This window comes from Hemitrygon akajei, chromosome 17 (genome assembly GCF_048418815.1).
Source record: "Hemitrygon akajei chromosome 17, sHemAka1.3, whole genome shotgun sequence".
NCBI classification, from domain to species: domain Eukaryota; kingdom Metazoa; phylum Chordata; class Chondrichthyes; order Myliobatiformes; family Dasyatidae; genus Hemitrygon; species Hemitrygon akajei.
In genome coordinates, this window is record NC_133140.1 from 16,668,147 (window position 1) to 16,694,515 (window position 26,369).

General features: G+C 41.2%; 1 protein-coding gene across 4 annotated transcripts in view; it reads right to left on the bottom strand.

Annotated features, from left to right (window-relative positions):
• fbxl9 (F-box and leucine rich repeat protein) overlaps nucleotides 1-25,197 on the bottom strand; it is a 52,113-nt gene extending 26,916 nt beyond the window's left edge. Inside the window, exons 1-5 of one of the 4 annotated variants that reach the window (XM_073069711.1) lie at nucleotides 25,151-25,197; nucleotides 19,898-20,111; nucleotides 14,020-14,121; nucleotides 7,899-8,882; nucleotides 567-782 (exon numbers count right to left, since the gene is read on the bottom strand). In XM_073069711.1, coding sequence (XP_072925812.1) covers nucleotides 567-782; nucleotides 7,899-8,882; nucleotides 14,020-14,121; nucleotides 19,898-19,930 — 1,335 coding nt within the window. In that variant the 5' untranslated portion in view covers nucleotides 19,931-20,111; nucleotides 25,151-25,197. Of the gene's footprint in view, nucleotides 1-566; nucleotides 783-7,898; nucleotides 8,883-12,876; nucleotides 13,006-14,019; nucleotides 14,122-19,897; nucleotides 20,112-24,979; nucleotides 25,064-25,150 lie in introns of those variants that run through there. The other 3 variants (XM_073069712.1, XM_073069713.1, XM_073069714.1) reach the window with 3 other exon arrangements.
• Nucleotides 25,198-26,369: the final 1,172 nt, after the last annotated feature.

A 26,369-nucleotide genomic window follows, 5' to 3' on the forward strand; every position in this document is an offset into this window, starting at 1 on the left:
CCGTGACTTATTCATGCCTTTTCACCTCAGGCAAGTGGAGAACACATTCAGAGGGAACTTGAAAGAGGGATTGAAATTAGACCATCCACAAAACAATAACAAAAGGCTCAATATGGTAGCATTGTAGTTAGTGCGATGCTATTACAGACTGGGCCATTCCAGAGTTTGGAGTTCTGTAAGGAGTCTCTGTACATCCTCCCTGTAGGATACATAGGTTTCTCAGAGTCCTCAGTTTCTTCCCACAGTCCAAAGATGTACTGGGTAGGTTAACTGGTCATTGTAAATTGTCCCTTGATTAGGTTAGGATTAATTGGGTTTGTCATGAGGGAGTTGCTGGGCAGTGTGGCATGGCCTATTCTGCGCTGTATTGCCAAATAAGATAAATACAATAATAAATAATACTCTGAATCTCAAGCAAAGGGACAAGAGGACATTTTTTACAAGAGGCAACCACCAGTTTTCACTCCATCTGATAACTGTACAGATCTTTCAAAGTTCTTGCAGAAACACAGAATCTTGAATCAAGTGACCAGAAGTAGGTGGATAAACAACTCTAAACCAGTCACCTTACAGTGTAGCTGACTGTCATCATTGGCTGTGACCATTCCAAGCAGACCCCAGTCCGTGATCTCCTTACACCAACCGAGTCGCAACACGGTTAAACCCCTGAGCTGATTAGCAATGTAGTGGACACCGATATCAGTGATGTACACACAGGATGTGAGGTCCAACTCTCGCAGATTCCTGCCCAGGAACTTTGCCATTGAGAACACACAGCTATCCTATAAAATTTAAACCAATATAAAATTGAGAAAAATTACATACTTCATGGCTAATTTGGAATTTGATTACAAATTAGTTCTACCATTTACAAGAATTGAAAAACTTATTAAAAGAGAAACCAAAACTGAAAAGTACTCTGCAGGTCAGTAAGTATATGTAGAAATCTTTGTAAGAATCAAGTCTATTCTAATATCCATTCTGAAACATTGACCATTTCTCTTTCCACAAATGCTGTTGACCTGTTGAATTTTTCCAACATTTTCTGCTTTGGCTTCCAATGATCAGAAACTGAAATCTTTAATTAATTTCAATTTAACAAGAACCCATTTCTAAAATAGAATCACATGGTATCATATTTTAATCTGAGTGGTCAATCCTTGTTGTTTATTGTCATAGCAACACAGGGATGGGGAGAAGAAAAGAAAAACAATAGTTAGGTATATACAGGTGGGTAACAATCCTCAGATTCCCTACCAATGGGAGTATCTGCCAAATTATCACCCGGTCAAGAACTGCATCTGCCTTCAGGAATCAACTTTATTTGCCATATACATGTATTACAAGTTTGCTGTGGTGTGTTGAAATGACTTTCAATAAAAAACAAAATTCAACAATTATAAAGAATAAAAATTATATAAAATAAAGTAACAAGTATATAGAAAATATGCATAAATGAAAAAAACTAGTGTGTATTTACAATTTAAACAGCATTATAAAAAGTGGTTTAAAGTGTAGTTCACTGACTGAGGTAAGAGGTAGAGGGGGTGGGGGTCTAACTAAAGTGGATGATCAGATTAAATGCCTGGGTGAAGATGGTGTGATATTTTTATTTTAATAGTCCCAATAGTGCTTTCCAGAAGGGTGCTTTTGTAAAAGGCAGTTTGTTGGGTGGGTAGTGTTTGTTCTGCTTTTTTCATACCTGCTTCTTTGTCCAGGACACATACAAGTCCTGCAGTAATGGTAGACTTCAGTCAATGACTGTTCTGGCCTCTGGAGGTAAAGTTCTTTTTGTATGACCATCACTCCTATATGTAAGCTGTTTTATTTTATATCATTTCCTGTGTAGGTTTATTTGGATTTAATTTTGATATATACACAGTGGAAAGACAGCCAATCTCCATCGCCTATTTATTTGTCCTTGAATTCACAAATACGATTTCATTAAAAATCCTGAAGGAAGTTTCCATCTCGTGTGATTTTTGAGAAGATGTTTAACACAGTATAGTTTTGCATATCCCACTGCAAAAGCAGAAGAGTGAAAAGATAACTCATCTTCAAAGGCATCACCCGTGGATTGGAGATTGTCTGAATGCCGTAAACGACAATGCCAGTTTCCAACAAAGACCTGGGAGTCAGGTCGAATGCAACACACCGATCATGTTGATGTGACATTGGAATGAATCCATGATTAGTATAGCTGCAGCACAAGCCCACAGCTAGTGAGAGTAGCTTATGCTAAACGTGAAGTTGATACGCAAACGTACAAAACTCACATAGACTTGGAGAGAGTATGGAAAGAGGCTACATTAGGTGTGCTCAAAGAAGAGTGTGAAGCTGAGGCTGCCTTAGCAGAGGCAAAAGTGTATGAAGCAGCAGCTGACTTAGACAGTGGCAAGTCTACAACCAGAATCCATCATGCTTTGCCATCACAAAAGACAATGCAGCTTACGAAAGAATATGTCCATACGGATTTTGGCTATAAAAGAGACAGTGCTCCAGCTCTATATGGAGAAGCTGGCCACAGCACACAGCCAACATACCTTCCACATCGCCCAGATACTGGCAGTCAAACTCTATAACAGCAAAGACCCAAAACACCCTTTTCTGCTATTTCAGCACAGTAAGAATTTCTGTTCAGTTGCTACTACAGAGTCTGAACTTCCATCCATCCCAGGACCAACATTTGGCAAATTAGTGTTCACAATGTCCTCATTGTGGCTACCAGTAAGCAAACAGATCTCAAGATTGTATACTTTATACATTCTTTGACAATAAATGTACTTTAAATTCAAGAGCCGCAGGTGCATTTGACTCAGTTTGATATCTAGTTCGTCAAAACCTACTCACAGCAGGACTAAAAGTGTTGGACAACCTGTCTGCCAATTATCTGTCCTGGAAGTCAAGCTTTTGCAATGCCGTGAATGGACTAAGTCTCAAACATAGTGAAGAGCCAGACCTTCTCTCCTTCTCTGTAAGTAGAGTTACGAGAGTTCACATTAATAATCCATTTACAGGTTTACAAATGCTCTGGCAGAGGCTGGACAAGTGCTATGGTTCTTCAGACGCAATCAAAGAATCTCTCTTCAGCAGACTTGATAACTTTCCAAAGCTCTAACACAAAGAACTGCGGAAATTACTGGAGATTGTAATCTGTTGTCGGAACTGTAAGCCACAAAAAAAACGAGGGTTACCTACCAGGACCGAGTTTCTTGGACACAGCAAAAGGAATAACCCCTATAGCAGAGAAGCAAACGAACAATATACAAGAACTGTGGAAACTGAAGGGTCCAAGTATAAAACAAAGTATCATGCCTTCTATCCACCATTTTCATTCTTTGTGGATTTTGTCTGTTGCCACATAGAAATGTGAAATGACCCTAGTTTTATGCTTTCAACTTCCAGTTACACATCATTTAGAGAGTTCTCCAGCAGCATGGAAAACCAAAACCCCTATCACAATCAATGAAATTGAAGTGGAAAATTCCATCATGAACCCAGCCAGACAATGCCCAGTCCATAAGAAACCTCACCCCTGAAGGAAAATTCAGAGAAAACATGCTTGCAAATCAAAGAAGCTTTCTAAAAGAGCACTCAATAGATTTCAAATGTTGTGTATTAACAGCACACCAAGCAAAAGGCTATGAAGCTATCATGCACTGCACTGAGTGCAACAGTGATCATCAGCACATATCAGCAGTTCATTTAGGGACAGCACCTTGGGCTACTACTGGTTCCAGAGCACGGTGGGGAGCCAGCTGAGCATCCATCAGAGGTAGCTACTTCCTCCTGCACACAGGTATGTAGGAAACGCTTCCAAGACAAATCCTGTTCTAGAATATGTCTGGTCAACATCTATCGGAAAGGACATCCTGAGCAAAAACTAAAGGCATACAGTATGTAACATTAAATGATCAGAACAACACGTCATTGGCAAAATCACAATACATTCGGTGCTCAAGGTGCTGTTTCCCTGAACACATTAAAGACATGATCTAGAACATCAGAAGTTGCCAGAAGATGAGCAGTGAATTTGTTGCAGAATCAAGAAGAGGGGAAGTCTGCTTACCCTTGCTAACCCTCATTGAGTGCAACCATATTCCCTACAACAGGGATAAAATACCAACTCCTGAAGCTCCATGTGGCCATTCACATCTCAAGGCCATAGCTGAGAAGAATCCCCCTCTGGACTCACCTGCTGAGATTCTTCTTTTACTTGGTAGAGACACCAACCATGCATTTAAGGTGCGTGAACAACACAATGACCAACACAATGCACCTTATGTCCAACAACTGGACCTGAGTTGTGCCATAGTGGGAGAAGTCTGTCTTGATGATACTCATCGGTCCACAGTCAACACATTTAAGATTAATGTCCTAGAGTTTGTCACACTGCTGGCAGACATTCAACGGAAATTTCACAGCTTCCTAGTGAGAGAGGATGATCAAGACTACCCTGGATTCTTGTGCCTTCATGCCCACCAACTGGACAATGAGATTCTGGAATACATTATGAGAGTTCATGTATTTGGTAACTGCCCCTCGCCAACTGTAGCAATCTATGCCTTAAGGAGCTTCACTTTTTGTATGTAATCTTAAATCATTTCCTGTGCAGGTTATTTTGGATTTCAATGAAGCATGTGGTGGAAAGACATCCATCTCATGCCTCTGTTTATTTGCCCTTGAAACAGCAATATATTTTCACAAGTAAAATCTCAATTAAAAACCCTGAAGGAAGCCTCCGTCTTGGGTGACTGGTGAAAAGGTATTTAACTCACTGCATAGCTTTGTATATCCGTACTACGAGGGCAGTAGAATGACCTGTTCTACTGACCTGACAGTTCACTGTAATTTCGTATACTGAAGCTGCAGTACATCAGACAGTGATGTATGTCTGATGTGAGGATGCTCTTGATGATGGCAATGTAGAACTGTACCAATATGGTGTGAGGAAGATGAAATTTTACCATCTGCAGCAAGAGTACACCATCTGCCAAGCCTTTTTGTTAATGAAGGAGATATGGTCTTCCCACGATACCCTGTGAATTAGTAATGGCCAGGAAGCTGAATGTTGAGACGGTGCTAAATGTAGAGGTGTTGATGATGAGACTGATTGCTGATGATGATGTTGTTGGTTGTTCACAGGACAATCCAGCATGGGCAGCAGGCATCTCAGTATCATTCCAAAGCAAGTCATTGATTTAAATCAACAGCAAGGTCCAGAGGGCTAGTAGTGCCTGAGGAGTTACTTGTAACTACAGCTTTAGGTTCCTGTCATATAGAACTGTCATAGAGTTCTAGATTGAATAAACTTTTATAGCAAAAATCAAAAAAAAGATGGAGGATTGGCATTACCAAACTTTAGATTTTACTATTGGGCAATTAATATTTGTTATATTACTTTTTGGATCTACGGTACAGATAATCAAGATTGTCCTTCATGGTTCGACTTGGAGAAGAGCTCGGTAAGGAGGTCTTTTTTGGCTTCCTTACTGGGAGCTCCTCTTCCTTTTTTGTTTTCTAGGATTGGTAGACAAGATTTTAGTCCCATTGTTAGACATACATTAAAATTGGTTTCAATTTTGCAGATTTTTTGATCTGAATAACTTTGTTCTCTCTCATAATATCCATCTTAACTATTTTTTAAACTATCAATTCTGGATAAGGAAACTAAGGGAATAAAAACTTTTTTAGATTTGTTTGTAGAGAACTGTTTAATGTCTTTTTCGCAGCTAGTGGATAAATATGATATATCTAACGCACAATTTTTTTAGATATTTACAAGTTAGGAATATTTTATGAGATTTTTACCGAACTATCCATTTGCCCATTTACCAAATACGATAGATGTTATTTTTCAGCTTAAACCATCTCAAAAAGGATTGGTAGCCATTATATATAAACGGCTTATGAATTTACGAACGATGTCTAATGATAAGGTTAAACGTGCTTGAGAATTGGAACTTCAGGAGTCACTTTCAGATGATCGATGGAATAAAATTTATCATTTAGTCAACAATTCATCCATTTGCGCTCATCACTCCTTGATTCAGTTCAAGGTAGTGCACGGGGTGCATATGTCAAAAGATAAACTAGCACATATTTTTTCTAATATAAATCCCACCTGTGATAGATGTAATGCTGAGGTGGCTACCTTAACTCATATGTTTTGGTCTTGTATAAAGTTAAATAATTTTTGGAGAGATGTTTTTAGAACGTTATCCAAAGTCATAGGTTTGGACCTACAACCTAATTCACTTACGGCAATTTTTGGGATCACTCCGAAGAAAGCAGGAAATGTTTCTGCTTCCGCTCAACCTATTATAGCTTTTTCAACTTTACTGGCTAGGAGAGCTATTTTGTTGTATTGGAAAGATCCTAATCCACCCACTATTTTTTTTTTGGCTCTCCTCCATTGTGTCGTGTTTAAGCTTGGAGAAAATTAGAAGTCGGACGTTTGATACATCTTTTGAATTTGAGCAAAGCTGGCGACCTTTCATTCAATATTTTCATATGATTTAAATTTTCTTTTTTTTTCCCACTTTTTTAGGTAATCTTTTTTCTTCTTCTCTGTGACTTTTCAGATTTGACCGGAAGGATTTTTCCCCTTTATTTTTGTAATTATATCCTCAAATGGAATGCCCAGTCTTTTTTTTTTGTTTTAGGTTAGTTTAGTGGGATTTTTTTTCTTTTTCTTAATAATGGCAATTTTTGATCTTTTTTTTGAACTGTTAAGAGGAGTTGTGGATATTGAGGAGCTCCATATTATACTAAATATGATCTTGACAGTGTACACTCCTTTTTTGTTGTTTGTACTTCCATTGGAATATGTACTTGATATAACTTCTCTATTTGTATTTGTCTTTATATATTTTAAAATCAATAAAAAAAGATTAAAAATTAAAATGAAATGAGCTTTAGGAAGGAAGAAATACTACTGTGAATGAAGTACTCAAAACTGGAAATAGTATCAACCCAACAGTAAGCCTAACTATTTATGTACATACACCTCTTTCACTGCTATTAAAGAATAGTTAAGGAACTGTCTTGTATCACACTGAAGTCTTTGGTGCTGAAGCCAAGAGGTGGGGTTTACAGGAAATTACAGGAGCATCCTGCCAGTTCTGGATTGGGAGTAATCAAAATAGAAGATGCTGGAAACACTCAGTAGGTCAGGCATTATCTATATTAGGAGAAATTGAGTTAACATTTCAGGTCAAAGACCCTTCAGCCAAACCGAAAAGCAGAGAAAGTGGGTTAGAGGGAAGATATCTTGAGAAAATTATAATACTAATTAGTAAAAGAATGGGAGTTGTAGATTCTTTTATATTAACAAATCCACAGTTAATTGTGATCATCCGCAATGTGTTACCTGACAGGGTGGAGTGGACAAGCTCAGTAATTTTTTTTAAGAAATTGCTTATATGCTGCTTGGAAGACAGTGGCCTGGCATTCAATGGTGAGATGATGGTCGAGTGAGAAGTACAAGAAGGTATCTGAGAGCTTCTGAAATTTTCCCATTTCCTTACTCATTCTAACCCACTTCATTCTGAACCTACAGCACTCCACTGACCAATCAGAAATTGTCATCCAACCACCACTATCAGCAGGTGACAACAATCCTGGGCGAGTAAAGGGAGTGAAAAACTGACATGGTCAACATGGCATCAGAAAATAGCACTGAACAGACCAAGAGAGGATTGGAAGGCAGAAAGAAAGAGGTTCCAGTTGGCAGCTTGAAGAAAAGCCACCAGTCACATGACTTTTGATGGGTTTTAGCACTCAGCTGTGGAGGAACTGGTCTCAGTTCAACTGCTCTAAGTTTCACCTTTCTAACTGGAAATTGCAACTAAAATACATAACTTATTTTAGCATAAGTACAGTTAACAGACACTTACTTTCACCATGGTGCAATAGCTGAGATTGAGCTTCACTAGTTTTGACACAGCCTCTGGCGACGCTAGTCCCTTAACCAGGTCGCAGCCACTGACTTGGTAACACTCGGAGATATCGAGGGCTTGCAGGGTTGGGATTGTGGACAGATCCTTCAACATACAGTCCGTAATATGACTGATCCTGCCCAGGGACAGATACTCCAGGCACCGCAGGCTTGAAGCTATGGCCAGAACAGATTTACCAGTCAGCTCAGTACAGCCAGTAAGATCCAGCGCAGTGAGTCCTGGTTGGTATGCACAAATGGCAGAGACCGCTTCATTTGTGATGTCTTTACAGTGCTGAAGTACCAGCCCTCCTAGGCAAAGTCCAGAAATTTGAACCACTGACAACACGGCTTTGCTTGTAATTGTGGTACGACTAAGATTTAAGACCTTCAGCATGGCTGCTTGTCTATTTATAAAATGAAGAACATTTCTCAGTGAGAGCACAGTAGTAGAATTGAACATGTTCATTCCACAGTAGGGATCAAACTCAAAAGTGATATGGCAGCTGGCAAGAGATAGTTCTCGGAGATTAGGCATGCAGTCAGTAAGTCGGTTGAAGCTCAGGTCTGAGAGGTACCATAGATTGGAGAGGTTGAGTTTCTGGAGATTCACCAAGGCTTTAGCCATCCTTGCTTTGTTCTCATCTTTGGATAGTAATGTGCCACTCAGGAAAAGGCAGTTGCAGCCGCTGATGTCAAGCCTTCTCAGATTATGGCAAGATGAGATCAGGGTCTCAAAAGAAGTCTCGGTGATGTAACAGCCCCGCAGGGACAGGTCTTCCAGATATGCAGTTAGGTAGACCACAATACTCTGAATGACCATCTTTGAAATGGGTGCCCCATCGAGATTACTCAAAGCCACACATGGACACTGTCTCCGAACTAAACTTCTAATGGACTCCAGGAACTTGGATGATGCTTGAAGATTGTAAATGACATTTTTCTGTATAGAAATAAACATTGGTGCAGTAAATAATACCTTATAATCAGAGAAATGTAGTCACCACTTTAATGCAAGAAATGAAACAGATAACTTACGCACAGGAAAAACACATTAAGTATAATACAATGAAGAAATCTTCCTCAGTACTACATTGATCTTTCAAACTAGATTATCTAACACTGGTTTTTCAAGTTAAGGCCAAGTGACTCAACCAGCTGGATCTCAGGTTTAATCTAGCATTTATTTTTAAAGAAATAAAAATCATAACTAGCTTGCCTGCCCAAATGTGGTCTACCTCACACATGGCTACAATAGCAGAAGGTAACTGGAAACTACAGAATTGTACCACAATGCACCATGAGCACCTTCACGGTTGGGGGAATAAATACAAAAGCAAAAATCTTTCTACAGCTTGTCAGAACTGTTTTACTCAACAGATATCGGCTTCTCTCGCTCAATTGATTCCAGTTCTACAAGTCCATTTCTCAGTCAAGGACTATCCACTGGACTGAGTTATTGTGATTGATTTAGGAATAGATTGTATTCCTACAAAAGAAATGTAGGCAAAAGGGATCCTTAATCAGCATGGACCAGTTGGCTTGAAGTGCCTGTTTCCTAGCCATATGACCCTATTGCCCTACATAAACATTTGTGCTACTTACAAGCCAGCAGAATGTCATGGTTCCAGTTCTCCAGTCAGCTTCCAAAATTTGGTACCCACATTACAAGCCAAAGAATACTGCTTTGGGTTTGTTTGACAGTAATTGTTAACAGAAAGTTACAAAGCCTATTTAAAGATCCATGGGAATTTACATAAAGTGTAAAAGAGAGGTGAGAGTGGATATCAAACCACTGAAAAATGATGCTGGAAAGGCAGTAGTGAGGAACAAGGAAATGGAGGATGAACTGAATAAGTATTTTGCCTCAGTCTTCACTGTGGAAGACACTAGCAGTATGGTGAAAGTTCCAGGAGTCAGGGGTCATGAAGTGTGTGAAGTCACCATTACTAGAGACAAGGTTCTTGGGTTCTAAATGGAGAGAAAATACAAAAACCTGAGGCACAATGGGACTTGACAGTCATTGTGCATGATTCCCTAAAAGTTAATTTGCAGGTTGAGTCTGTGGTGAGGAAGGCAAATGTGATCTTAGCATTCATTTCAACAGGACTAGAATATAAAACAAAGGATGTAATGTAGAGACTTTATAAAGCACTGGTGAGCCCTCACTTGGAGTATTCTGAGCAATTTTGGGCACCTTATCTTAGAAACGATAGGCTGAAACTAGAGAGAGTTCAAAGAAGATTTGCGTAAATGATTCCAGGATTGAATGGCTTGTCATATGAAGAGCATTTGATGGTTCTGGGCCTGTATTCACTAGAATTCAGAAGAATGAGGGGTGACATAATTGAAACCTATCGAATGGTGAAAGGCCTTGATAGAGTGGATGTGGAAAGGGTGTTTCCTATGATGAGAGAGTCTAAGACCAAAGGATACAGCTTCAGAATAGATGGCCGTCCTCTTTGAATGGAGATAATGAGGAATTTATTTAGACAGAGAGTGATGAATCTGTGGAATTCTTTGCCACAGACAGCTGTGGAAGCCAAGTCTTTATGTGTATATATAAGGCAGTTAATAGATTCTTGACTGATCAGTGCATGGAAGGATACAGGGAGAAAGGAGATTGGAGCTGAGAGGAAAATTGAATCAACCATGATGAAATGGCAGAGCACACTCAAATGAACCAAATGGCCCAATTCTGCTCCTTTATCTTGAGAATTGAATTGAATTGACTTTATTTCTTACATCCTTCACATACATAAGGAGTAAAAATCTTTACGTTACATCTCCATCTGAATGTGCAATATATAATAATTTGTAATAAATAGTATGTACAACAGGGCAGTCAGTATAGCATAGAAATACAATTGTATCAACATGAATTAATCTGATGGGTTGGTGGAAGAAGCTGTACCAGAACCTGTTGGTCCTGGCTTTAATACTGCAGTACAGCTGTTACAGTTTGTGATTGGGGTGACTCAGGTCCCCAATGATCCTTTGGGCCCATTTTATGCACCTGTCTCTGTAAACGTCCTGAATAGTGGGAAGTTCACATTTACAGATGTTCTAGGTGGTCTACACCACTCTGCAGAGTCCTGCGATTGAGGGAAGTACAGTTCTCATACCAGGCAGAGATGCAGCTAGTCAGGATGCTCTCAATTGTGCCCATGTAGAAAGTCCTTAGGATTTTGGGACTCGTGCCAAAATTCTTCAACCATCTGAGGTGAAAGAGGTGCTTTTATCATCACACAGCCAATGTTGGTGATGTGTATACTGAGGAACTTAAAGCTGTTAATCCTCTCAACCCCAGATCCATTGATGTCAATAGGGGTTAACCTATCTCCATTCCTCCTGTAGTCTACAATCAGCTCCTTTGTTTTTACAACATTGAGGGAGAGCTTGTTTCCTTGACATCACTATGTCAGGGTGATTACTTCTTCTCTGTAGGCTGCCACGTTATTATTTGAGGTAAAGCTAATCAATGTAATATCATCTACAAATTTAATTAGCAGATTGGAGCTGTGGGTGGCAACACAGTCATGGGTATATAGAGAGTAAAGGAGGGGGTTAAAACACAGCCCTGAGGGGCTCCTGTATTGAGGGTTAGAGGGGCAGAGGTGAGGGAGCCCACTCTTATCACCTGCCAACAAACTGACAATAAGTCCAAGATCCAGCTGCACAAGGCAGGATGAAGGCCAAGGTCTCTGAGCTTCTTGTCAAACCTGGAAGGATTTATGGTTGTTGAAAGCTGAACTGTAGTCCAAGAACAACATTCTTACATAAGCAAACACGAGGAAATCTGCAGATGCTGGAAATTCAAGCAACACACACAAAATGCTGGTGGAACGCAGCAGGCCAGGCAGCATCTATAGGAAGAAGCACAGTCAACATTTCGGGCCGAGACCCTTCATCAGGACCAACTGAAAGAAAAGATAGTAAAAGATTTGAAAGTAGGAGGGGGAGGGGTGAAGCTAAGAGGTGAAAAGGTGATTTGCAAAAGGTATACAGAGCTGGAGAAGGGAAAGGATCATGGGATGGGAGGCCTAGGGAGAAAGAAAGGGGAAGGAGAGCACCAGAGGGAGATGGGAGAACAGGCAAGGAGTGATTGTGAGAGGGTCAAAGAGAGAAAAAAAGGGGGGAATAAATAAGGGATGGGGTAAGAAGGGGAGAAGGGGCATTAAACGGAAGTTAGGGAAATCAATGTTCATGCCATCAGGTTGGAGGCTACCCAGACGGAATATAAGGTGTTGTTCTTCCAACCTGAGTGTGGCTTCATCTTGACAGTAGAGGAGGCCATGGATAGACTATCAGAATGGGAATGGGACGTGGAATTAAAATGTGTAGCCACTGAGAGATCCTGCTTTTTCTGGCGGACAGAGCATAGGTGTTCAGCAAAACAGTCTTCCAGTCTGCTTCGGGTCTCACCAATATATAAAAGACCATACCGGGAGCACCGGAAGCAGTATACCACACCAGCCGACTCACGGGTGAAGTGTCGCCTCACCTGGAAGGACTGTCTGGGGCCCTGAATGGTGGTGAGGGAGGAAGTGTAAGAGCAGGTGTAGCACTTGTTCCACTTATAAGGATAAGTGCCAGGAGGCAGATTAGTGGGAAGGGATGGGGGGGACATAAGCATCCTTCTTCTCCAGGTGTGTAAGGACAGTGTGTAGAGCTGCGGCTACTGTGTCATCTGTCAATCAGTTGTGTCAGTAGGCAAATTGCAGGAGGTCCATTGTCGGTGGTAGCATGCTGCAGATGTAGTCCTTGACCAGCCTCTTAAAAGCATTTGCTTATTAATGTGGTGAGTGCAACAGGACATTAGTCGTTCAGACATGTTACTTTGGTCTTTTTAAGTACAGGGACAATGGTGGATGTTTTGAAGCAGGAGGGTACTCTACACTGGGAGAGGGAGAGATTAAAAATGTCTGTAAACACACCTGCCAGTTGTGCCGCACACATTCTGAGTACCCGCCCTGGGATGCCATCCAGTCCCATAGCCTTGCGACTGACCACTCATTGGAAACAACTCAATGATCAATCTCAGATGATCAAGGTGCAGGTCGCTTCAGCGGCTGTCCTCAGGGGCTCAGTATTGGCAACATCAGCGTAATAAAGATTTAGCTCAGCTGAGACAGAGGCAGAACCATGTGCTTAGTTTTGAAGTCTGTGATGGTGTGCAGACCTTGCCATAAACTGCGTGTATCATTGGTGGAGAGTTGTGTCCTGATCTTGTCCCTGTATTGTCGTTTTGATATCTGATGTGACTGTCAACTTCTTGAACAAAAAATACAAAGGAAATTGCAGAAATTAGCAGTACACTGTAAAGTTGGCACAGAGCTCGCTTATGGAATCATCAATATCTGAGTATTTGAATACTCAGGAAGCTTTCTGAGTTGGCACAGTCTCTGTATCTCAATCATATAGTTCTAAACTACACAAATAAAAAACCGGTTTCAAATTTGAGATCCAACTTGTTCAGAACATGATAACCAAGCTAAGTGTACCTGAACAAGCCACTCAAACCTCATCAGAACCTATTACACAGCCAACTTAACCCACCCTAATTCACTGATATCCCAATTTCACTTTCAATCCCTCTTATACCTGAGATATGCACAACTTTTAATTCTTCCTCAATTGGGATATCCTTGATCTCACGCTGTCTGCACCACTCCAGATGTACCAGTCGTTTTGGATGCTTCCCACTCTCTCTTGAGAGCACTTCTTTCAGACTGCATCTCGCTAAGTGCACTATTCTCATTCTCTGCTTGGCTTCTGCTAGTAGCCTTAGCCAAGCTGTAAGCAATGCTATTTCAGTGTTGAATGATCTGAGATTTGGAGAAGGAACAGTTGAGCATTACAATCACATGCAGAATAGGGACAGAAATCAATAAATCAGTTGGCACTCACACTCCTAATTGGCACCTAAAGACAATGTGTGAAGATGGAGCCGATCTCAGCCCATCATGCCTAAGAGATGTCAAACCAACTCTTAAATAGAAAACTCTTAAAGATAATATGTGAATGGCTGCCACGCAAGAAGCAGGAATCCAGAACCAGAGGTTCTGAAACTAACTTACCTGTAGACTACGATCCAGGGAGGCAGCATACCAGGCTCTGCTCACCAGCGATGCCTCCTTTCTGTCTGATGAGGACAGAAAGCTCAGGATGTAGCAGATCATCTGACAAAAGAGATTGCAGCCATCATCAATAGTGCCAGATTTACTAGTCCTAGAATGATAAATCTATTTTAAAACTCAACACCACACCCAATGTCTATTAGCACATACTCCAAATCAAAATAACATTTCATTTCATGCCATGATCTTAAGAGGTCAATAGATTACTCCTTCAAGTAACAGAACATAGAAATCCACAGCACATTACAGGCCCTTCAGCCCACAATGTTGTGCCAACCATGTAATCTACTCTGGAAACTGCCTAGAATTTCCTTAGTGCATAGCCCTCTATTTTTCTAAACTCCATGTATCTATTCATGAGGCTCTTATAAGACACTATTGTATCCACTTCCACCACCACCGCCGGCAACGCATTCCTCACAACCACCACTCTCTGTGTGGAAAAACTTACCCCGACATCCCCTCAGTACTTATTTCCATGCACCTTAAAACTATGCTCCCTCGTGTTAGCCATTTCAGCCCTGAGAAAAAGCCTCTGGCTATCCACACAAACAATGCCCCTCATCATCTTATACAACTCTATCAGGTCACCTCTCATCCTCCGTCGCTCCAAGGAGAAAAGGCCAAATTCACTCAACCTATTCTCATTAGGTACACCCTCCAATCCAGGCAACATCCTTGTAAATCTCCTCTGCACTCTCTCTATAGTATCCACATCCTTCCTGTAGTGAGGTGACCAAAACTGAACACAGTACTCCAAGTGGAATCTGTCCAAGGTCTTATACAGCTGTAACATTACTTCCCGGCTCTTGAACTCAGTCCCACGGTTGATGAATGCCAACACACCATACACCTTCTTAACAACACTGTTTACCTACGCAGCAGTTTTGAGTGTCCTATGGACATGGATCCCAAGATCTCTCAGGTTCTCCACACTGCTAAGAGTATAATATAATTAATATTATATTCTTTCTTCAAATTTGACCTACCAAAATGAACCACTTCATACTTAACTGGATCGAAATCAATTTGCCATTTCTTAGCCCATTTCTATATCCTATTGCTGTCCCGCTGTGACCTCTGACAACCTTCCAAACTATCCACAACACCCCCAACCTTTGTGTCATCAGCAAACTTACTAACCCACCCTTTTACTTCTTCATCTAGGTCATTTATAAAAATCACAAAGAGGTGGAGTCCCAGAACAAATCCCTGCGGAACACTACTGGTCACTGACCTCCATGTAAAATACAAACCATCTACAACCACCCCTCGCCTTCTGTGGGCAAGCCAATTCTGGATCCACAAAGCAAGGTCTCCTTGGATCCCATGCTTCCATACTTTCTGAAGGAGCCTTGCAATATGGAACCTTATCAAATGCCTTACTGAAATCCATATACACTACAACCACTACTCTACCTTCATCAATGTGTTTTGTTACATCCTCAAAGAATTCAATCTGCCCTTGACAAAGCCATGCTGACTATTGCTAATCAGATTATGTCTCTCCAAATGCTCATTAATCCTGCCTCTCAAGGTCTTCTCCTACAACTTGCCCACCACTGAAGTCAGACTCACTGGTCTATAATTTCCTGGGTTATCTCTACTCCCTTTCTTGAAAAACAGAACAACATTTGCAACCCTCCAATCTTCCGGTACTTCTCTCATCTCTATTGATGACACAAAGATCATCACAAGAGGCTCAGCAATCTCCTCTCTTGCTTTACACAGTAGGCTGGGGTATATCTCGTCCCGTCCCAGTGACTTATCTAAACACTTTTCAAAAATTCCAGCGCATCCTCTTTCCTAATGTCATTATGCTCAAGTGTTTCAGTCCACTGTAAGTCATCTCCGCAACTGCCAAGGTCCTTTTCCCTGGTGAATACTGAAGCAAAGAATTCATTAAATACCTTCATTACCTCCTCCGACTTCATGCATACATTTCCACTATCGCACCTGACTGGTCCTATTCTCACACAGCTCATCTTCTTGCTCTTCACATACTTGTAGTATGCCTTGGGGTTTTCCTTAGTCCTGCTCACCGAGGCCTTCTCATGGCCCCTTCTGGCTCTCCTAATTCCATTCTCAAGCTCCTTCCTAGCAACCTTGTAATTTTCTGTTAGAGCTCTAACAGTACATAGTTTCTTGAACCTTTTGTAAGCTTTCCTTTTTATTCTTAACTAAATTTTCTACATCCTTTGTACTCCATGGTTCTTTAACCCTATCATCCTTTCCCTACCTTAACAGAACTTACCTATGCAAAACTCCATGCAAATGTTCCCTGAACATTTTCCATATTTCTATCGTGCATTTCCCTAAGAACATTGCTCCCAAATTTATGCTTCCAAGTTCCTGCCTAATACCATCATATTTACCCCTACCCCAATTAAAAGTTTTCCCAAATTGTCTGCTCCTATCCCTCTCTAGTGCTATGGTGAAGGAGATAGGGCTGTGGTCGCTAACTCCAAAATGCTCTCCCACTGAGAGATCTGACACCTAAACAAGTTCATTTCCCAATACCAGATCAGTACAGCCTCTCCTTTTGTAGACTTATCTACATATTGTGTCAGGAAACCTTCCTGAACATACCTAACAAATTTCCACCCCATCTAAACCCCTTGCACTAAGGAGATGCCAATCAATATTAGGAAAGTTAAAATCTCCCATCAAAACAACCCCTTTATTATTGCTCCATTCCAGAATCTGCTTCCCTATCTGCTCCTCGATGTCCCTGTTACTATTAGGGAGGTCTATAAAAAAAACACCTAGTAGAATTATTGTCCCTTTCCCGTTTCTGACTTCCATCCACACTGACTCAGTAATCCATCCCTCCATTACATCCTCCTTTTCTGCAGCTGTGACACTATCCCTAATTAGCAATGCCACGTTCCCGTCTCTTTTGCCTCCCTCTCTGTTCTTTTTGAAACATATGTCTTCACTATCCAGCTGACCTCTTCTGGAAAGAGCACCCATGCAGTTAATTGGAGATACAAGCTCAAGCACAGCACAATCCCTTTGGATGACACTATAGTGAGATCTCACTTTCAATATCTGGCAAAATCTGTCACCAATCACACGATAGCTCAGTGTAGACACTTTAGAAGTCAGAAAACAGAAATTAAGAAAATGAACGGGACCTTTTTGTGAAGATGTGACTCACAACTTAGTTATTTCCTCTAGTATGCAAGAGGAAAGGTCCACTGACAGGTGATCCTTCTCTTCCTCTTTTAGTCTGTTTTCCATTTCTCAACTGTAACCTTACTGGTCTACTTAATAGATACCATTTAAAAGTAAAATATTTACCGGGTGACAGAGAAAGAGCTGGGTAGAAGCCACTAATACTGACACAATGGGCTCTCCTGCTATGCTGTTATCAATATAAAATTCAGACTGCTCCTTACATTCTAGCAGTGATAATTTCCTAACCCATTTTATGTTGAGAAAGTAAACATGTGCAGGGTATTTTAGGGGTCATTCAACAAACTGGTTTATATCCTGCACCACGTGAATGATCCCCCTGTTATTTATATCAGTTTTCTTTTATCACAATCACTCTGAAAACATGGCACTTAAAATCATTTCATAAAGCCTGGTACAGTATACTTATTCGGCCCTATCGTAGTTAAACAGGTAAAGTGGCAAGTATCACTGATTGAAGGGAAAAATAACGAGTGTTCCTGCTCTGTACCTCAATCCAGTCACTCCTGATGGAACAGTAAAATCAGTATCAAGTGCAGAAGTGGGCGAGGGTTATCAAATATCCTGCAGCTTAAACAGTCCGTTAGATTAGAGCATTCTTTTTCTTTAAGTACCAAAGTTCAAAAATCTAGACTGACATTTCAATTCAGTTCTGATGGGAGTGCTACACTGTTGAATGCAGTCCTGGTGGAATGCAGGAAGTCAAAGACCAAGATTTCCCAGTTAATGGATGTTTTGACATTTTGAGTGTACTGCAGACAGTAAATACTTCTGTGAGATTTCTGGGAGAAGTAAAGCCCCACTGTCGCTACTCTTCACCCTCCTCGCACAAGGAGAATGAATCTGTCCAACCCACTTTCCCACCATAGATGTGCCAACTTTCTTGTTCCAATACATCAAGGGAGCAGGAAACTGCAGCAAATGTGAAGGACTGCTTTGGGATCAGGACAAGCAAATGGGATAAAGTCACAATGAGGACTGACAGAAAGAGAACCATTGTCTTTGATGCTTGCAGTGCAAGGAAACCATGGCTGCATGGAGAATGCAGGATAGTCAAGATGTGCCATGACCACAGAAAACCTGGGCATCAAGTCAGAGTACCTCAGCATGGAATGGCCTGATTTGTCTGTGATACCAAGTGATTCCATATCCCTCTAAACCCCTCCTGTCGGCTACTTACCCAAGTGCGTTTTGAATGTTGTTATCGTATCTGCTTCAAACACTTCCTCTAGCAGCTCATTCATATATTCACCACCCTCTGCATGAAGTTGTTGTCCTCCTGTTCCCTTTTAAATCTATCTATCTCACTCCTGCATGCCTTTTCATCACTACCTGAGATTCTGGAACAACAGCGGTGTCATTAGCAAATTTATAGAAAACATTTGTGCTGTGCCTAACCACACAATCATGAGTGTGGAAAGAGTAAAGAGGGTCACCCTATAGGGTCACCTCTCAGCTTCCCACATTCCAAAGAATAAAGACCTAGATTGCCCAACCTCTCCCTGTAACTCAGGCCCTCGAATCCTGGCCACAACCTTGTGAAACACTCTGGTTTCCTCAGCTGCATAAATCTAGGGAAGACTATCTCTGGCCCCACCAAACGTGTGAGATTGAGGTGTGAATCCATCCCAAAACCCCGTCTGTGTGGATGCTTGTCATTTGCTACCTTGTTACAAATTAATGCCACGAAATAACAGACAGTACACTGCATACAATTAAAAGTATATTTATGAATCTTAACTGAAGGGTTAGTAAAGAATAACAGAAAGAAAAGGGTCCATTCTAATTAAACAGTCAAATTTGCACAAGTTGGAGCTCATCTTGAACTTCTTTGTCACTCACACGCTGGGCCCTCAGTCAATGTTTACACCACCTTCTGAATGTCGCTCGCAATCCATCTCAAACAAACAGGTCTCCCACTGGATCGTATGCTACGACCAGTTTTCCCCAGTGTCTTCCCTCTTTATCTCCTCTCAAACAAAAGCCAAAGACCAACCTTGGTGGTGTCCCTCACCAAGAAAAACCTCCCACTAATTGAATGAGGCCTATTCAACATCATCCTTTATCTTCAACAATAATCCACACATGCTGAAAGCAGAACAAACAGCTCTTACAGAGCTGCTCAATGAAATACCTACGGCATAACAGTAAAGATGTGAACCCGGGCAATAAATTTGTAAATCTTCTCTGCACTCATTCAAGTTTATCCTATAATAGTGTGACCAAAGCTACTTACACTACTTCTACTGTACGTGGTGGCTCAAACTGGGTATATTTGAAGTAGAGGTTGATAGGTTCTTGATTAGTAAGGGTGTCAAAGGCTACTGGGAGAAGGCAGGAGAATGGGGTTAAGAGTGATAATAAATCAGCCAGAGTAGACTCAATGGGCCAAATGGCCTAATTCTGCTCCTATGTCTTATGGTCTTATGGAAATGCTTGGGGAAAAAAATGAAAGTATAAATCACCAAGAAAAGTGCTGCAGATTTACAGGACTTGGTGCCAGGTAGTATACAAGCATCAGACTCTGCATGAGCTCATTTACGGACAGCACGGGCAGGAGGCAGGTTGGAATAACTGGATCCAGAGATACCCATTTAAAAAAACAGTAAAATTCCCCTACCTCTACAGGTAAATCAGGGGCTTCAGCCTCCATGGTTCCTTGAAGTCTATTGTGTTTATAGCATTTTCCTCATAGTCTACTATAAAACACACTGTTAATTAGTCTACAAGCTGGACAACATAGCTGCTTTGCCTTGTTTGGCACAGGTTCTGAAACTTCTTCAAATGATTGCCAGCCATCTTGCTTGTGTGTTGGTCCCAATGTACTCTAACAACTGGAGAAAAAAAAACGTCAGCCTTAAACTATTGTCATGTGTTCTTCAACATTTCAAATCAAGTCAATCCCTGATCTGTACTTGGCTGCACTGAACCCTAGCATTAATCCAGATCAAAACAACAGTAACTAGGAAATAAAATCAGTATTTACGAACTTGGGTAGGTTTTCTTCCCTATTGTTTAGATGAAACTTATATGGAAATTTCAAACACAGAAAAATAATGATCTAATCCCGTCAATGCTTTGTAGGAAATAACTTCCAGGAAATTCTTTTTTAGTAACAGCATGACAGAAACCAGTGAATTCCTTTGATTAACCTGCTTCTTCAGACTCTATTTAGTCATATATTTTTCAACATAACTGCTAAATGTTCAAATTTGCTACATTTCTATCTGTTTCACAGCAGAAAGCCTCTTTACAAACATTTCTTTTTCCCCTTCTCTCTCACAGTACATCCAGCATCCTCACCGTTCTAAAGGTTATAACACCACATTTCTAAAATAGTTATTCTGACATCTACTCATTATATTGCTGTTTTAACAACACTAATCTTTCCACACTTGGCTATGATCTACTGCTCATCACTCTCCTGTCACTCAGGAGCAGCCTGTCCAGATCCAACTTTACAGCGCAGTTATTTCCCTTCTCAATACGAGAAAGACAAGATTTTTGAAGGGAGTTTTCCTGCTTTCTCATTCCATGTTGGTTCGGTGCATCACTCCAATAATATTGTCTCATCCTCTCTTGACCACTTTGATTATATTTCCCCCTCAACCCTTATTTCTACTTCACTAACCCACAATATCTATTATCTGTTATTGTTTGACTTTGTATGGCTTCAATGCACTGTCATAATGCATTGATATGTGTGGATAGTATGCAAGGCATGTCCTTCACTACAGAACATAGAACATTACAGCACAGTACAGGCCCTTTAGCCCATGATGTTGTGCCGACCTTTTAACCTACTCTGAGATCAATCCATTTTTCCCTCCATTTTTCTATCAGCCATGTGTCTACCTAGAGTTTCTTAAATGTCCCTAAATGTCTCTACTACCACTCCTGACAGGGCATTCCATGCACTCACCACTCTCTGTGTAAAGAAATATACCTCTGACAACCCCATATGCTTTCTTCCAATGATACCCCTCATAGTAGCCATTTCCTATGACAATCTTCTGCACTATCCACAACTCCCCCAACCTTCATGTCATCAACAAACTTACTAACCCACCATTCAGCTTCCTCATCCAAGTCACTTATAAAGATCTCAAAGAACAGGGGATCCCAGAACAGATCTCTGCAGAACACCACTGGTCACTGAACTCCAGGTAAAATGCTCTCCATTTACAAACACCCTCTGCCCTCTAAGGGCAAGCCAATTCTAAGTCCACACTGGATCCCATGCCTCCTGACTTTCTGAATGAGCCAACAATTGGGAATCTTAACAAACATCTTACTTAAGTCCATGTACTCATCACTGCTCCACCTTCATTGAAATGCATTGTCTCATGCTCAAGGAATTCAATCAGACTCATGAGGCATGACCTACCCCTCACAAAGCCATGCTATCCCTCATCAGACTATACTTTTCCAAATGCTCTTTAATCCTATCTGTAAGAATCTTTCCAAAAATTTGTCCACCACTGAAGTAAATCTCATTGGCCTATAATTTCCCGGGTTAACAATGCTCCCTTTCTTGAACAAAGAAACAACATTTGCCATCCTTCTTAATCACCTGGTACTATTCCTGTGGCCAGTGCAGATGCAAAGATCATCACCAAAAGTGCAGCAATTTCTTTCCTTGCTTACCATAGTATATCCAGTGCCCAGGGACTAATGTTTTCAAAAGTTTGTCAGCTTGTTTTTCACTGTTCTCACAAATGTCAAAGTCCTTCTCACTGATATTCCCTTACCTCACTTAACAAATTCTGCACCATTTAAACTTTTGTACTAAGGAGGTGCCAATCAGTATTAGGGAAGTTGAAAACAACTATGATTTTTGCACCTTTCCAAAATCTGCCGCCTGATCTATTCCTTTTTTTCTCTGTTGCAATTGTATGGTGTATAGAATACTCTCAATAGAGTGGCTGCTGCCACTCACATTTCTTACTTACACTCACACTGAGTCAGCCATGATGTCCTCCCTTTCTGCAACTGTGAGACAATTCCTGATTAGCAATGCCATTCCTCCATCTCTTCCTTCAAACATCTGAAGTCTGATATTTCCAGCAGCCATTCCTATCTCAGTGACAGCCAAATCGCCATAATGGCACATCATAGTTCCACATGCTCATCATCCTGAACTTCTGAATTAAAATGGACACACTTCAGCCTATCTCACTGACTGCAGTTTTTCCCTATCCATCTTCACAGCCTCTGACTTATCATTCTGGTTCACATCTCTCTGCCAAACTAGTTTAAACTCTCAACAGCTTTAGCAAATCTGCCCACGAGGATATTGGTCTCCCTCAAGTTCAGGTGTAACCCATCCTTTTTGTACAGGTCATACCAGAATGATCCACAAATCTGAAATGCTGCCCATTGCTCCAATTCCTTAGCCACTCATTCATCTTCCTACTCATTCTATTCTTAACCTCACTGGCATGTGGCACGGGCAGAAATCCAGAGATTACTACCTTTGTGGTCTTGCTTTTTGGCTACATACCTAGCTCCCTATATTCCCTCTTCAGGACATCATCCCCTTACCTACCTATGACATTAATACCATTATGTACTGTAAATTCTGGCTGCTCACCCTCCCCCTTTAGTCAACTATGGAAACAATCTGAGATGTCCCTGACCCCAGCACCTGGGTGGCAACTACCATCCCAGTGTCTCTTTCACATCCACAGAATCGCTTGTCTGCTCGTCTTACTAATGGATTCCCTATCACTACTGCACTCCTTTTCCCCACCCTTCCTTTTGGAGTCACAAAATCAGACTCAGTGCCAGAGACCTGGTCACTGCAGCTTTTCCCTGGTTGGTCGTTCCACCTCTCACCCCAAAGTGGCTTCTTTTTTCCAGTCCTGACAAAGGGTCTCAGCCCAAAACATCGAATGTATACACCTTTCCATAGATGCTGCCTGGCCTGCTGAGTTCTTCCAGCAATTTGGGTGTATTAAACCAAAGCAGTATATCTGTTATTAAAGGGAATGGCCACAGGGGAACATTGGGAACATTGCACTGTCTATCTATTCCCTTTCCCTCTCCTGACAGTCACCCAGCTACCTGCCTCCTGCAACTTAGAAGTAATTACCTCCCTGTAGCTCCCATCTATCACCTATTTCAATATTCTCCCATACTAACCGAAGTTCATCCACTGCAACTCCAGTTCCCTAAAACTGCCTTAAGAAGCTGGACTAGATATTTCACACAGATGTTGTTAACAGGAACTCTGGAGGTATCCCATAACCCCCACATCTGACATGTAGAACACACCACTAAGCCTGCAACCATTCTCCTTATCTAGCTAGACACTAAGAGACAAAGAAAGAAATAAGATTAACAAAGTTCAAAGTAGATTTAGTAAGGCACATATGTACCTCAAATTTGTACATATGTACAAAATGTATAATGTACATTTATACATATGTACAAAGTACATATATGTCACCAAATACAACCCTGAGATTCATTTTCTTGTGGGCATTCACAGTAAATACAAGAAACACAATTCAAACAATGAAAGACCACATCCAAAAGAATGGCAAGTCAGCATCTGTTCCCGCTGAAGCCTCTTGAGCCAAAGACTCACCCTCCACTCGCACAATGACCACTCCCATATGTATTTTGGTACATGTGCTCCAGTTTACCACAAAATCCATGAGTCTCAGTCCTACTATTTCAAATTGGTTGGTTCTCCTGCCCCAGGATATTTAACTATCTATGTTAATTTATATGTATGGATATACCAGATCTCTTCCTGTACCTAAATCAGATTAGTCCCTCCCTTCCCCTGACTATGGCCAAACCTCCTCCTCTCCTATTAAATGTAGCCCCCACCTTCTTCTGAGGTTTGATGGCGGTTGGCAAATAGTTTTATGGTGCATTACCACCACCTTCTTAACTGATGTGTGGGTTAGGACACCTATAGATTTATATTTGTATCAAACTTTATTAAAAAAAACATCTGATTTCTTAAAGAACTGAGCTCATATTTAAAGCAATCCTCCTGTGATCCTGTCTGCAAAATATTGCTATTGTTCAATTGTATTTTAACAATCAGCCATCCCCTCCCCTGATTATATCTTAAACACCTCAACCATTTCTTGTTGATTACAATACTCACACCTCCCATTACTGTATTTCTTCATTAAAAACATGGACTATTTAACCCTGTGTGCCCAAAACCTCAATCGCAATATCACTTTCCCCCTCCTAATCTTTCCTGCATTCGACCATCCCATTTCTTTCTGAATATTATAAAGATGTTTTCCTGTTTTTCATTTCTCTTCTACTGTAATTTATTTGAATGCCCACATCTGCTTTCTAGTTGCCTGCTATGCTAATTAATCTATAAGGAGAAGCCCTGTCGACGTTTCGGGCCGAGACCCTTCGGCCTGAAACGCCGACAGTGCTTCTCCTTATAGATGCGGCCTGGCCTGCTGTGTTCCACCAGCATTTTGTGTTTGTTGTTTGAATTTCCAGCATCTGCAGATTTCCTCGTGTTTGCCCTTTCTACAATTACCGATTCTTGAAGCATCTGCGTATATTTGTAAATATCCATAATTATTATTTACATAACATTCAACTACATCTTGATTTAAAATCTATTCTTCTGTCTCCTTTCAAATAATTTAAGATCCATCTCCGGTGCTTCACACAGCTATGGAGGCATCACAGGAAAAGGCACTGTAGCACTCACTGCCTTACTAATTTCTGTCCTTTCTGCTTTTCCATACAAAAGTTCTGCTTTTCTTTCTTTCCTTTTCCTTAGCTCCATAGAGCTAAAAACTGTTTAGTTGGATGATTTTTAACCTGCCCTTGTTGGAACTTTAGACAAACTGTGTTTTCGGTTCCAGAGGTGCGCCCTCACCTCTGCCTGCGTACCGTAACCAAGGCGACGTCACGTGGTGTGACCTCGGCGCTCTGCATGCGGGGAACAGGTGTCCCACTGCGCCTGCGCTCCGGAGCGGCCAGAGCGCCTCCCGACTTGAAGCGCATGCGCATATAGGAACAGCGGGACGGCCGCGGGCGTTGCTAAACGGGCGCGTGCGCACTAGTGACAGACCGCCTCTGGGTAATGGATTTGAGAGGGGGGGGGGGGGTTGGTTGTAAAGAGTTATTGATCTGTCAGACCCAGAGATGGAGCATTGCTGTGTTTCTATATAACGAAAATGCTGTGAAACTGAAGCTCAAAGTAGAAAAGTCGAGTTTATTGTTATATGTATAAGTACATCTATGTACAGGTGTAGTCACCAGCACATAACTTTAGAAAACTCTTCGATCGATGTTCAGCATCTATGAATCATATTCAATATTTCAGAACTTGTAGAAGTGAGTTTTCATTTGCATCTAAAGTCTTGTTTCTGCAGCCTTTTTTCTCTCTTCATCGCCTTAATTGTGTAATTTGTGTATAATTTATATATCCTGCGCTGTCTGTCTCACTATGTGCCTGTGATGTTGCTGCACTAACAATAAATACAATTTGACCCATCATGAACAATGTTAATGGTGAAGAGAAGGAGGTCAGAGCAGTGAAAGCGGGAAAGGGGGTGACAGTGCAGGCGAAGCAAGATGGTAATGAGTAAAAAAAAATTGGGTCTGGAGGAGGTTTAGACTGGAGCCACAGAATCGTTATCTGAATTCTTTTAACCAAGTGTTGAGTCCAGAAGACAGGACTGCCCGTAGTAGAACGATGTGGAGATGTTCCTTAAGCTTCATTAAAGGAGATCTAAGATAGAGTGTGACAGGGATGGAGAATTAAAGTGATATGGAGACCATTACATATTTTAGGTAACATTCTGTAAAACATTGTCTGGGTCTTATGGAAGTTTATCTTTGACGTTTGACAGAGAACGGCGCCTTCATGCTCTAGTCATAGTCATAGAGTAATGCATCATGGGAACAGACCCTTCAGCCTAACTGATCCGTGTTGACCTACTGGTCCCAGTTATCTGTGTCTGGTCCATACCCCTTCAAGCCCCTCCCTCCATGTACCGATTCAAATGCCTCTGTTTGATGATTCAATGAATGGTTGAGATTGGGGATCAAGTTTGTGAATTTGGGCTACAGCAGAGAAGGAGGGTACACCC